We start from the raw sequence: 12,876 nt of genomic DNA, 5'->3' as shown, positions 1-12,876 counted from the left end.
TGCGGCTCTGAGGCTCGGCGGTTTGGAGAGGTGGCTTTAAGTAATTGAAACGCAGCTAATCGGTGTAGTTTTAGTTGCTCCAACTATGTATACACTGGTAGTACACTGACTCATTAGTGTGCGAATTGTCTGAGGTGATTGCTGAATTGCCAAAGTTTATACAAGTATGGTTTCCATTCGGCTGAATTGGCTCAAATAATTTACTAATTGAAAGCACTTTATACAAAAAGTATATTTAAAGCTAGAACTTTCTTTAGAACTGTGCTTCCTTCCTTGGAATTGTGATTAAATCGTTTTATTATCATGGAAAATGATACTTTTTGTACGAATATAATTTACAATGGCAATAAAAATTTAACTCCATTTTATAGCCTATCATAAAGAACTAGTCAGTACAGTAACATTCATATGTATACATACGTCAACCGGAAGCGGAACTAGTTAATTTTCGTTTCGATTGCCATAAATTCTTGCAGGTCTGCCTCTCGAAGCACTTAAAAACACTTTTAGGACATCCCACAGAATGCTCGAATGCAGCTCTCAGCCACGCCCACGCCTTTACATGACATTCAAGTGGCCTTCGCCTCTGCCTCTGCCACAGGACGACCTCTACCCCACCCCCCCAACAACCCACCGCCCGCTTGGCCATTTATCTAGCACTTGAGAATTTGTTTTTGTTGTCTTTCGGCCAGGGGCAAAAGTTTGCTCTTTTGCAGAGAGCCTCTTGAGACCTGCACATAAACTTTGATTTTTTTTTCGGGCTTCCTGCGTTCTATCCTCCACAGTGTCTCTACAGCTGTCTGCCCGGGCAGCTGTGCAAATATGTAATATTTCCAGGGGATCCATCTTGATGATCACCATAATGGTTATGGGGCTGACGATGATCGCTTTGCCTTGTGGCCCTTAATCTCTTAATGAGTTGCACTCTCGCATTTATTGACATCCTTTCCGTATCCTTGGGAAAATCCCATAATCATGCTCACGCTGCTTCTGCACAGGTGCGAGGGGGCAGAGGGGGCAGAGGGACGGTGGAGCGCATCAAATATGCATAGAGCGTAATATGCACAAGATGGAGAAAAACGAAAAAGTCGAAAGACGAAAAACGAACGACGAAAGATGCTCCGCTCCGAAAGCTTGATGGAAAAGTGGGTGGGTGGCCGAGAGAAACGGCATTAAGAAGCCAGCCTCGTAGCTCATGCAACATCTTTCCAGCTGCAGCACCTTTAGCTCCTGCCAGCCCTCCTCTGTCACGTCATACGCGACATGAGCATACGAATTATAAATGCATACACAGAGGAGTGGGAGAGGGTCGCTTCCAGCTCCTCAAACATTTCCACCTCTACTTCTCACCTCTCAGACACGGGACTCACTCCGACTTTGTACGAAAATCGCATATGCATACAGGAGAGAAGGCGAGGAGACACTTACAGAGAACGAAAGACAGAGGGAGAGGGAGAGAGAGAGTCAGAGTGAGAGAGACAGGGTGAGGAAAAGCCACATGAAAATTATTAATTTTGCAGAGCAACTTAAAATTGCAACAAGCTAAAGGTGCCACGAGACGTTGGTATTTTATTGGAGCGCCTCTTCGTTCGTTTCCTTTTTTTTGTGCTTTTTGTGTTTTTTTTTTTTTTTGGTAGCCTTGGTGGGTGGAAAAGCTGGTGGAAAACTTGCAGCAGCTGTTGCTTTTCCTCTAAGTAAATGTTAATTTTTGTTAGCAGTAAAAGAAAAACTCAAAGCGATAACTTTTTAAATTGCATATTAATTTTTTATGGCACAAATTTTCAGCTTCCTCTGCTGCCTGCTTTTTTCCGTTCTGAGTATGCACTTTGCGGATTAGGCTGCCGGGGGGAAGCGCGTGGGTGGAGTTTGGTGTCAAGGATGTTTGCCCATGGTTAATAATAATTTAAGGTAGTTGATGGTTTACCCTGCAGGCGTTTAAAGTTTCAGGGCCATTCAGGAATAGATAGCTGCAAAAATCAGTGGCTGCTTACATAAATAACGATTCCGCAAAGTAGAGAACACGACCGCTATACTCTTTCGTAATACGCTTAGCCCCCTTTCGTAATGCCACCAACTAAATTTTGTGTTTCAGTGCGACTTGCACAAACATTCCGGCTCCATTTCGAGCTGGTTCAATCAACTGCCTAATGAGCTCCGTGTGCTCTTTGGGTTTCGCTCGAAATCGCGGAAACGCATCCGAAATTGCGTATAATTCACTAAGGGCTGTGTCCTTTAATCACTTGAAATTCCCGTGTACTCTAAGGCTCTCCAAACACTAGCGGACACCTGCCTGTGAATACCCAGACTCGCGTTGACCGCAATGCTGGAGAGAATTTTGAGTGGCGACGGTGCTGTGCTGCCATTTGCGGTCTGGACACCCTGACAGGAACGACAGGGAGGGGTTTTCGTGTATTGATAACCGACAAAGGCGAACCATGAGAGCAACTAAAGGCAGGGCAAATGGAGTACGGGCTTACGGTGGAGGCTATGGGCATGGGCATGGGCATGGGAATGGGCATGGGCATGGGCATGGGCATGGGCATGGGCATGGGCATGGGCATGGGCATGGGCATGGGCATGGGCATGGGCATGGGCATGGGCATGGGCATGGGCATGGGCATGGGCATGGGCATGGGCATGGGCATAGACATGGCTATGGGTTCGTGTTGATTTCACGACACCCACAAGTATGCCGCAGGCCATAAAGTAACCAAATGCCACGCAAAAGCACACAAACGCTGCCCTGGCCCCTATATACGCACACCCACACACATGCTGTGAAACAGGACATTCCCCAAAACAGGACATGCCCCAAGTAAGCAGGACATCCCCCAGGATAAACGGCAGGAGCTGGGGACCCAGGACACAAGCATTTGTGTCGCTTTATTAAAAATTAATTCACTTTTCATTTGCAGTTTATTGCACTTGGCACTGACAAAAACGTTGTTGCAGCTGTTGTATGCCCCATCCGCCCCATCCACACGAAGCACGTTTTCCTTAAATAATAAGGAGCTCCCACTCGGCCACACTTACACGTATTAAAAAGCCATTTTGTTGGCCATGTTTGATGGCTCTTGACATCGTCTGCGTGGGAGTTTCCTTTTAAGTGCTTCTCAGGTCCTGGCTTAGGCGGGTGCGTGAGCCCCCTGCCAGGTCGTGTGTCTCAGTTTCTGTTTTATTTCATGTCAGGCCATATTACGCATACGCTCCGTGTGCACCTCATGGTTGAGTAATAAAAATTCAATTTGATGTTTAAATTGAAAACTTTGAGCATAATTTATATGGATACGAACGAGGCATGTTAAACAGGAAGTGAATGAGGGAGTACTTGATAAAAACAACCCCTCCCTCTCCGCCTCTGAAAATGATTGAAGATATTCTTCAATAGTTGTGCATTTAGTTGTACTTCTCAAGAAAGAGCCAATTGCTCGAAAGTTTTATGAACACTCTCGATGTCATTGCCATTGCTTGGAGAGCATAAAATCTGGTGGCGTCGCGCCGTCTACTGCCACAGACAGACGGAACTGAACCCGTTCTGTTTCATAGAGGTGACTGAAACAGATTTGCTGCAACACACCCACCACAGGCGACTACCATTTCATAATTTTGGCCAAAAAAAAACATACGAAAAGACAAACGGCTACATTTTTGGCCCGACTCGACTGTTACTTTGTTATGCCAAAAAATTTGCCTAAAACTTTGTCGGACTTACTCCCCATTTGCCAGGCAGCAGGCAAGACAATGGCGAAAAAAGTTAATTTGGCAGCAAAAATGCAAACAACCAGACGGCGGCGACAAGAGAGCGGACAGAAGAGCGGAGCGGGCCAGCGGACACTTTAAATAGCCCGAAACAAAGCAAAACCAAAGCGCAGAGTGCGCTGCGTCATACTTTTGGGCGTGGCAGTCAGGGATTTGGCAAGACGCCCACCAAACGTTGGTTGTTTGGTTGTTGGTTGTTGGTTGTTGGTTTGTTGCCTCTTTCGTGGCCAAAAACTTTACGACTTTCTTGTTTGCCGAATTGTGCAAATTAAATTTATGTGAGCACAACTTTTTTCACGCCTCTAATTGGAGTGCCAGTGGCCTGGTTATGGCCAGAAGAGCGCAGCACTCGATACAGCAGCAGCTGTCAGATGGGGCGTATGAGCAATGTGGAGAAAACTTCTGAGATTCTTAGCAGTAGAAAACGGGCACGTAATGCTATATTTAATTAAATTCAACTATGAAGATTATTGCACTTTAAGATTTTACTGATGGGAATATCAATTTCCTTAAAATCTCAATTAATTTCCTTCAAAGAAACGGCAGCTTTTAGATTTCCCAGCAGACGCACACAGCAGACGGTGATGAAGAAGTGTAACTTACTCGTTTGATAATTCAAAGAAATAGAATATTATTGCATTTTAAGAGTTCCATGTTAGGAGTTCATTCCAAATAAATATGTGTAAATTCGAAAATTCAATGGAAAATATATTAAATTACCCCTCTAATTCTTTTATCTGCCAAGATATTCTGCCAATTTAATATAATACTGTAAATACAAATGCAAATCATTTTCATTTCAATTTTCCTGTTTTGTCTGTGACTTTCAGTGGCGCAGAAATGCTGGTCGCCTTCCACTCGAGCCCCTTCTCGGCCCCGTTGCAGCAGGGCATACCGAATCGGGGCTTCGAACTGGATGTGGACATACTCTTCACCGACTCGGACTCCTACGACTTTGCCCAGGGCACCAAGAACCTCTGCGAGTTCCACATAAATGCCTCGAATCCAGGTAAGAGAACACACAACCAAACAAACCCAGAAATGAATATGAATAACCATAATTAATGTCAATTAATGGCGGGGCTCAGGCTCGGGCTCAGGCTCAGGCTCAGGTGAAACACGCAGAATGGCTACAGTGAACTAGGTCAGCAATTTGCAATTCGCATTTTCCCCAGTTCCTTTTTGGTTGTCCGCCATTTTTTCCCGTGTTTCTACTGTTCTCCTTATCTCCTTTTTGTTTTCTGCGTTGGCTGTTCATTAAATGCGAGAGTTGTTCATTCTTCTTGGGTTTCTCTTGTTTCTTTTTTCTTTCAAATTATTATTTATATTGCTTACTGATTAATGCTGCTTGACTGATCAGAGGAACTCTCCGTGCTCCAGGCTCTGGGCTCCGGGCTCCGGGCCTAATTGCCATACGGCAACCGGAGAACGGGACAATCGCAGGTCGTGGGGCGCTGCGAATGGTTGCAACACAAGTAGTTCGGGAGTACGAGAGCACGGGAGTACTCGCTGCTGAGCTGGCGCGACGGGTCTATTAGCCTTTGGCTCTAATCCGTCCGGACTAAATGAGATTTTAATTAAATTCAAGGCCAGACGATGACGATATACCCCAAAACGAAACGAAACGAAACCCAAGACAGCCAACTCAGACAGCCAAATGGCCATTTTAGGCTTGACTTGATGGGAGCCACAATGAAAGTATGAGTAATTGCCTCGGCCTCGGCAGCACATAATCTTTGATGGGATGGTTTTCCTTAAGGAATAATGGAGGGAAAAAGCTTAATGGAGAGTGGATCATATACAGATTATGGCAGAAGGGAAATACGAAATAAATGGCCACTCTGAGTCCCGCTTTGTTGCAGTCAGCTAAAATTGCTAAATTTGGTTTAAACTTATGGTTCTCTATGATTTAATAACTAGCATAAATGTTGCCGTACCATAATTGAGTGGAAATTAAGTCTTGGAACAACCTCCAAGTGCTCATACTCTCATTAATTAGTATGCCCCAATCCAGAGGCCTTCTCTGCCTTCTTCCCATGGCTTTCGCAGGCTCCCTAAGCTTTCCACATGGCTTGGCTTGGCTTGGCTCTCTTCCCATTACTGCCCAGAATCTCCCTCTCTGCTGGTCAGCAGTCTGCATTTAATTGAAAAATTATTAAATGAAATTTCAGTCTGTCCTGCCATCCGGCCACCCTCCCTGCTGCCTCGGCCTTGCATCAATTTGGTGCAGCAGCCGCAGGAGAGACGTCCCAAAGTAGGCAGCGCCATCGCAGCAAGCCAGCAAGGCAGCAAGGCAGCATAGCAGCCGCTAATGTTCATTAATTTGCACTTAATAACTTTTGAGTGGATTTTATTTTGCTGGCCAAAACCGAAAACCGTTGGCTATTTATTATTGCTCCTCTACGTTTCTGCGTTTTTTCTATCTTAACCGAAGGGAAAATCCCATTTGAAATTAGTTTTTTGGTCGAGCTGGCAATTTTGGCATGCTTCGAAGGAGGAGGAGGAGGAGGAGTGGGTGCCACCAAATCAACTCATTTCCAGTTTATTTTTTCCCTCCCTTCCTCTTCGTCGTCGTTTTGGCCTTCTTTACATAACAGCTTTTCTATGCCTTAACGTTTTTCTTTACTGTTTTGCCCGCGTGTTGTTTTTGTGCTCATTAACTTGGCTTATATATCGCCGTGTTGCTGTTGTTGTTGTTGTTGTTGTTGCTATTGTTGTTGTTTTTGCTTTTGCTTAATTTTTGACCGTTTAACTTTTGTGAAATGCTTTTCCTCCACCCGCTTTCAACCCCATTCCCCTCCCCCATGACTTTCTCACTTTGGTTTTTGGCCTAATGCGTTGGCTGGGAAATCGAGCAGATGTGTCTGCTGTCATTAGGCGGTGGATGGTGGGGGCCTTGGAATGGGTATCGTATCGGCGGCCTGGGGGCAGTCTGTTGCTATATCTATCATAGTTATAATCTGTTTCCGTCTTCCGGGAACGACGGACGATGGGCTCCGAGAAGACGGTTGAAAAGGAAGTCTTTAAGAAGGAAAATCTCAATTTCAAGAATTTATGCTGGCCAACAAGCGTTACCAGGGGTCGCTTGATTTCGATTCGTTTTATTATTATTACGAAATTCGTTCGTAAAACGTTCGGAAATTTCTCTAAAATATTCCCCAATATGAGAACCTCAACAACAAATTAATCCCAGCTCTCCTGGAGCTAATAAATCAGCGTGGAGCGTGAAACACCAGTGCGAATACTTTGCGAGCAAACTGTACGGTCAAAATGGGAAATGTGCCAAATACTTTTGCTGTTGAGGGTGTGCAACATTTTGCGGCGAGTTCAATTAGTAGCACGGCTGAGGGGCGCCCAGTACTAGGAGAACGGTGGCGTTGCGACGACCAACAATTCAAGCAAACAAAGCGGTATAATTGTTTTGTTATCGACAGACCCAACCCATGCAGCCGTTCACCCGTTCCCCCGTACACCCCCACCCCCCCACAAAAAAGAGGGTAAAGTGGCAGCAGCAGCAACGCGATACAAATAAATTATTGCGGGGGTCCAACATGATTTTAATTAAAGTTTTAACGAAAACCAAATATTTATCGTTTCATTTTGCTTTCATTTGTTCGCTCTCTGTGGTTTTTCCCCCTCAGTCGCTCTGGCACCCACACCCCTCACACACACACACACACACAACATCATTAAGCATGGGAAAACGCAGAAATTCAATATGCATTTGTATTTAAATATTTGAAAATGTTAGAGGAGCAATCCAAAGGCGAGCAACGACAATTTATTATGAGCAGCAAAGGTCATTTCAAAGTTGTGCATAATCATGACTGTGTGTGTGCTTGTGTGTGTGTGTGTGTGTGTGTGTGGTTTTCCATACAATTTTCGTAGAATTATTCAATGCAAATAAAGCGCTGGGACAGAGCAGCGTATGATTAATAAACTGCAGACTCACAGGCAAATGAAGATGCAGATGCCATTGGCATCGTCCGATGGATGGATGGACGGATGGAGGCTTTCACATTGAATTTCACTCAGTTCGTTGATTGCGTAACAAAATCTGTTGCATATTTAATTGGGTTTGATTTGGCCATAACTTTTGCCATTACGTTTAATTAAATGTAGAACTTTTCAGCAACTCACCGAGTCCTGCTCTGAGTGGGAAATAGCTGCGGGAGGACAGGCCCAGCACAAAACACCAAAACTCGATTTTAATTAAACTCTGCTGGCTTTCACAGCCATCACTGACAGCTTTTGTTAGTTGGATTCGAAAGTATGTGCGAATCAGAAACGTTAACCTGTGAGTGCTGCGAGGCATTAACCAAATGTCGATTCCAGGACATTTCATGAATGCCCCTCCTCCTCCAACTCCTCCTCCCCGACCCATGCGCATAGCTGAAGTGATTGTCATAGTTGCCATTCGCTTATCCAATTACCCAATGCTAAAAGGATTTCTCCGTCAGTCAGCCAACCATATCGGGCCCAATCAATATTCCATTTCGGCATTTCATTCACAATTTCAGCAGCGTAGCTTCCCTAATTAGTCCTAATCAACTCCAGCCAAACATTTCATATGCAATAAACGTCCATAAAGGCGGAAAAGCTGTCATCGGGCCATTGCCATGGCAACTGGTGCTCGCCGCCCAACATCCCCCTGGATGGTCACCCAATAAAAAACGAGCAATCAATTCCCATATGGAAATGCTACAGGATTCCTTTTAGATCATTAACGCATATGCAATGAGAAGGGTGTGGAAAAAAAGTTCAGTTCACATCAGATACATCAGAAAGGATGGCTTTCTAGGCGTTTGAAATGAGAGTTATTAAGGCACGTATATTTTCCCTCTTTCAATAGAAATCTTTCTTCTTCAAAACTTTTTTCCATTCGAAGTACACCCCTCAGAGTACCCATGCCGCCCATCTCTGGCAGATAGATTTCTGCAATTTGCCAACTCTGAGGAAGTTGTTTTGACATTTTGCTATTCATTGATTTACGGATTATTGTTGCTGACTCCAAACAGGCCTGAAGGGCAGTGCTGAGGGCCAAGTGCTCGACTATCGAATGGGGCGGCCCCAAAGGATCCAGGGATGGAAAGTTCTCTGAAGACTCTGCGTTCCCTCCTGCTTTGGCTGTCTACCTCAATGCCATGCCGCTGTCGGCTGTTGTTACACCTAAAGTTTTCTAAAGTTTTGCGCCAAACTTTAAGCAAAATCTTTTCATTTTCGTTGTTTTCTTTTTCATTTTCAATTTCGCTCTGCTTCTGCTTGCTTGTGGAAATTTTCCTTTTTAATTTCATAAAGTCAACAGAGGAAAACAAAGAAAGGGAAAGCAAACAATGAAGCGTGGCGACTTGAGTTGAGATGGCGGGGCGGTGAGTGGTGGCACAGGGGGTTTCATTGTTAATGTGCAAGTAGTGCATGAGGGGTGAGGCTGGCTGAAGAAAGAATTATAATTTATACAATTTGAGCTGTTCTGCAAAACGGAAACGTTGACCAACGAGGTTAAAGGTTAAATGGTAGCCAGCATTGAAATCTTGGCCCACAAAAGGTCAGCAATCGTATGTGTAAGCCGTCTACTTTTTTGTATACTCGTACTCGTAAGCAAAAATGTGTTGAAATTGACGAGAAACGGAGTTTCAGAGGGAAATCTCCCCACTGGAATCTTGTTTGGCGTTGCACTGAAACCATAAACCGAAAAGCACACACTGAAATGAGGTTAATATCGGGTTGATTTGTCAGAATTTCGCTCCGGTGTCGGTGGGGCAAGATACTGGGTGCAATGGCAGAAAATTGGAATGTAGGGATGGTGGGATGGTGGTGGTGGTGGCGGTGCATTGTGAGGCTCGCAGAGCTGCCGCATATTTGCTGTTTAGTTTGCTTATTGAGTTGCAATTTTGTTTGCAATCAGCGGATGGGAAACGTGGGGAAGCAATTGAAAACAACAACAGATGGCAGGAGGGGGGGGGGGGGGCTCGCATCGGTTCGGTTCGATTCGGGTGAGGGTGAGGGTTCCGACATCATCCGGGGATCATTGTGCAAACAACAAATTAGCATATTTGCACATAGCGGCAACATTTTATTTGCACACGTATGTGTGCCTGTTTGTATGTGTGTGTGTGTGTGTGTATGTGCTGCTTGTTCATGTGTGTGGGTGTGTGCCTTTATGTAATATCAATATTTAAATGTGAATTTGTCAATGTAGAGCAAAACGACTGCTTCTTTTGCTCCTGCTCCTGCCATTTCCATTAACTGTGTGCCATTTTTTTGTTTTCTTCCATATTTGATGTTTTAGACAAATATTGAAAATATTACAAAATATTTGCTCTAAAATGTAGCCATTTTTGCTGATTTTGACGGGGCTATAGCATTAAAGAGAACGGAACGGAAAGGAACGGAGCGCGGAAACCATTCATTGGTTTTCCCTGATTAAAACACTCCACACAATCAATTGGCTCAAAAGCTTTGCCAACTTAATTTTCCATGGGAATTAATTATTGGGGCAAACATTGTGGGCCATGCCTATGCATACATTTATTAGGATCCGCTACTCTTGCCCACAAGCCCGGGAATGTTTGTAATTTTTGGTTTGCTCCACACAAAAGCATAATTAACTTGCTTGATCTGATATATGTATGTACACACATATGTACAAATGTATGTATGTGAAACTCATATTTTTGTTTGCTTCTCATTTAATATTTATTACTTTTAATTTGCTTTTGCTTTTGCTTGGCGGGAAAATTATTTTTGCGTTCTCTGGTTTTCTGTTCGGTTTTGGTCACAATTCCATTTCGGGCTGCATTTGCATATGAGTATATCAATTAGGGGATATCATTTCGTTGTATTATAAAGCAAAAGCAATAATTAGCGATTTGGGAGTACGGTTTCAGCGGGAAGAGGTCAAGCCAAAAGGCCAGGGGGAAAACTCACAGAAAATCACAGAAAAACCAACCACAAATAAAGCCCTGGCACATCATAATCACATCTTCCCGTTAGCAGCAGCTCTAATATCAATAAAACCAAAACAAATCAGCAGCTATTATATGGGCACACATCTATGGTCTTGCGGTAATAAGTCGGTAATCTGGTAAATATGGTCCTTTGGTTTTCGTCCTTTGTTTCAAAGGTCCGCGAATTCAGACCAAGACGCCATCTATGGCTCGGTTACGTCGGCTTGTGATCTTCATGGCCATAAAGGAAAACACATTTATCTGTTATTGGCATGACTATAAACAAATAATATCACGATCCACCTCATCTCGACCCCTTCTCTGTCATTTTTCCCTTCTCCCCTCGATCTTAGTTATTCGATGCTTCGATTCAAACATCCCTCAAACAGGTATTCCATCCATTATCACTGCCCTACAGATGTGTGCCTGCATGGCATACAATTTATTAGCAGGCCACAAAAAATGTATCTTAAATTAAATAATAATCAATTAAAATGAATAAAAAACAGCTCTAAATTATAAATGCAAGCGTGAGCGACGAAAAAATAACAAAAGCCCAGAGGCATTGGGCATACTCGTACTCTTACATATCTATTTTATCAATTGAATGTTGAACGTCCATTGGCGTTCGTTGCGTCCGTTGGCATATGGCGTTCTATCGGCAATTCAACAAAAACTGATTCAGACCCATCAAGTATGCGTGACAATCCATTAAGTGATATACACACACATACATGCATATGTGTATGTACATACATACCACTGTGTAGCATTTTAAATCGATGTGATAGAAATAGAGCAGGTGGAACCCAATTCGGGTCTGGCTAATTGTTTGAATGTGTTGAATGTAATGCAGCATAAAGCAAAAATAAACAGGCTGTGCGGGGAACAGGCTATGGATAGAGATATAGCAGATGCACATATACATACATATATATATATATATTTATCCACGTAACAGCCTGCGGGGCGATTCCTATTTAATTTGCACGGGGGTTTCCCCCAAATCGAAAAACAAGAACGGAATCCAATAAACAATCAATGCTGCAGGGGAAAAAGCATGGGGAATGGCCATGGAAATGCTACTCAATCAGCTCCAGCTACAGTCCCCTGATCCCACTCTGCCTCTCGCCCCTCCTCGCTCTTTCTCTCTCTCTCTCTCAGGCCAATCAATAAAAGTAACACCCCATAATTTAATGCCCCAAATGTGTTGCGACTACATTTTGCGGTTTTTGGCATGGTGCGGCAAGGCTCGAACCGGTCCGGCTGTACTCCATCCCACCCCAAAAAAACACAAAAGCCACCGCCATTGCCATCGACATCGCCATCGCCATCGACATCGCCACCGCCGGCGGCCCAAATGCACTCTAATAATAAATCGCAAAAATAACAATTTTATAGCCAGCGCTTGCGGTTTTCCCGTATACTACCTGGACCAGAAAAGAACTTCTCCATATAGAGAGGGATAGCCTCTACCTCTGCCCTGCCACTTCACACACACAGACACACACACACCTGTCCGTTGTCCGGGTAGTGTTGCCACTCGATAGTCACACTTTATGGCCAGCTGATAAGCATATTATTATTATTGCTACTATTACACACCCACCGCACACATCGCACACACACCCATTCCCATTCGCATTCACATTCTCATTCTCATATATATGTACACAGTCATTCCGAGCCCGACTTTGGCTTGAATTATTTCCGTATATGCGAGTATAGGTACGTACGAGTGCGAGTGAATATGTGTGTACACTTATTGTTGTATGCCCCACGCAGTTGGCGGCGAATGTGTCGAAACGAAATTTATTACAACGAAGTCGTGCAGCTGTAACCAGCAGCGCCCCAGCCTCCCAAAGATGGTGCCGTGACGTGAGTGATGCGTGAGGGAAACCATGGGATGATGGCTATAGGCAATGGTAAAGAATAATATCCAATCTACAAGTGAAATGGACTCTCTCTCTCTCTCTCTCTGCAGCTTAAAGATCTTTCCCAGCAATAGTACTTGGTTATGTAGTAAAAAAGGAAGGAAAAACTTCTGTGTGGCAGCACGCTGCCATCTCTAGATTCGAGCGCTTCCAGCCATCTGTTAACTAATTCACATGCCATGGCAGGAATGGCCAATGATTACATTTCATGTGCCATATGAATTGCACTGCCCTCG

The 12,876-nt window shown here is 44.1% G+C and overlaps 1 protein-coding gene across 1 annotated transcript in view; it reads left to right on the top strand.

Moving 5' to 3' along the window:
- Positions 1-12,876, top strand: part of LOC6602372 — a 59,303-nt gene that overhangs the window by 32,357 nt on the left and 14,070 nt on the right. The window contains exon 9 of the mRNA XM_002027367.2: positions 4,590-4,768. Within this exon, the coding sequence (XP_002027403.1) occupies positions 4,590-4,768 (179 nt within the window). The remainder of the gene's footprint in view (positions 1-4,589; positions 4,769-12,876) is intronic.

The sequence above is a fragment of the Drosophila persimilis genome, unplaced genomic scaffold, assembly GCF_003286085.1.
Source record: "Drosophila persimilis strain 14011-0111.01,24,50 unplaced genomic scaffold, DperRS2 tig00000780-arrow-arrow-pilon, whole genome shotgun sequence".
Classification (NCBI taxonomy): domain Eukaryota; kingdom Metazoa; phylum Arthropoda; class Insecta; order Diptera; family Drosophilidae; genus Drosophila; species Drosophila persimilis.
The sequence above is the reverse complement of the archived record's forward strand: the minus strand, read 5'-3'. Positions and strand labels throughout refer to the sequence as shown.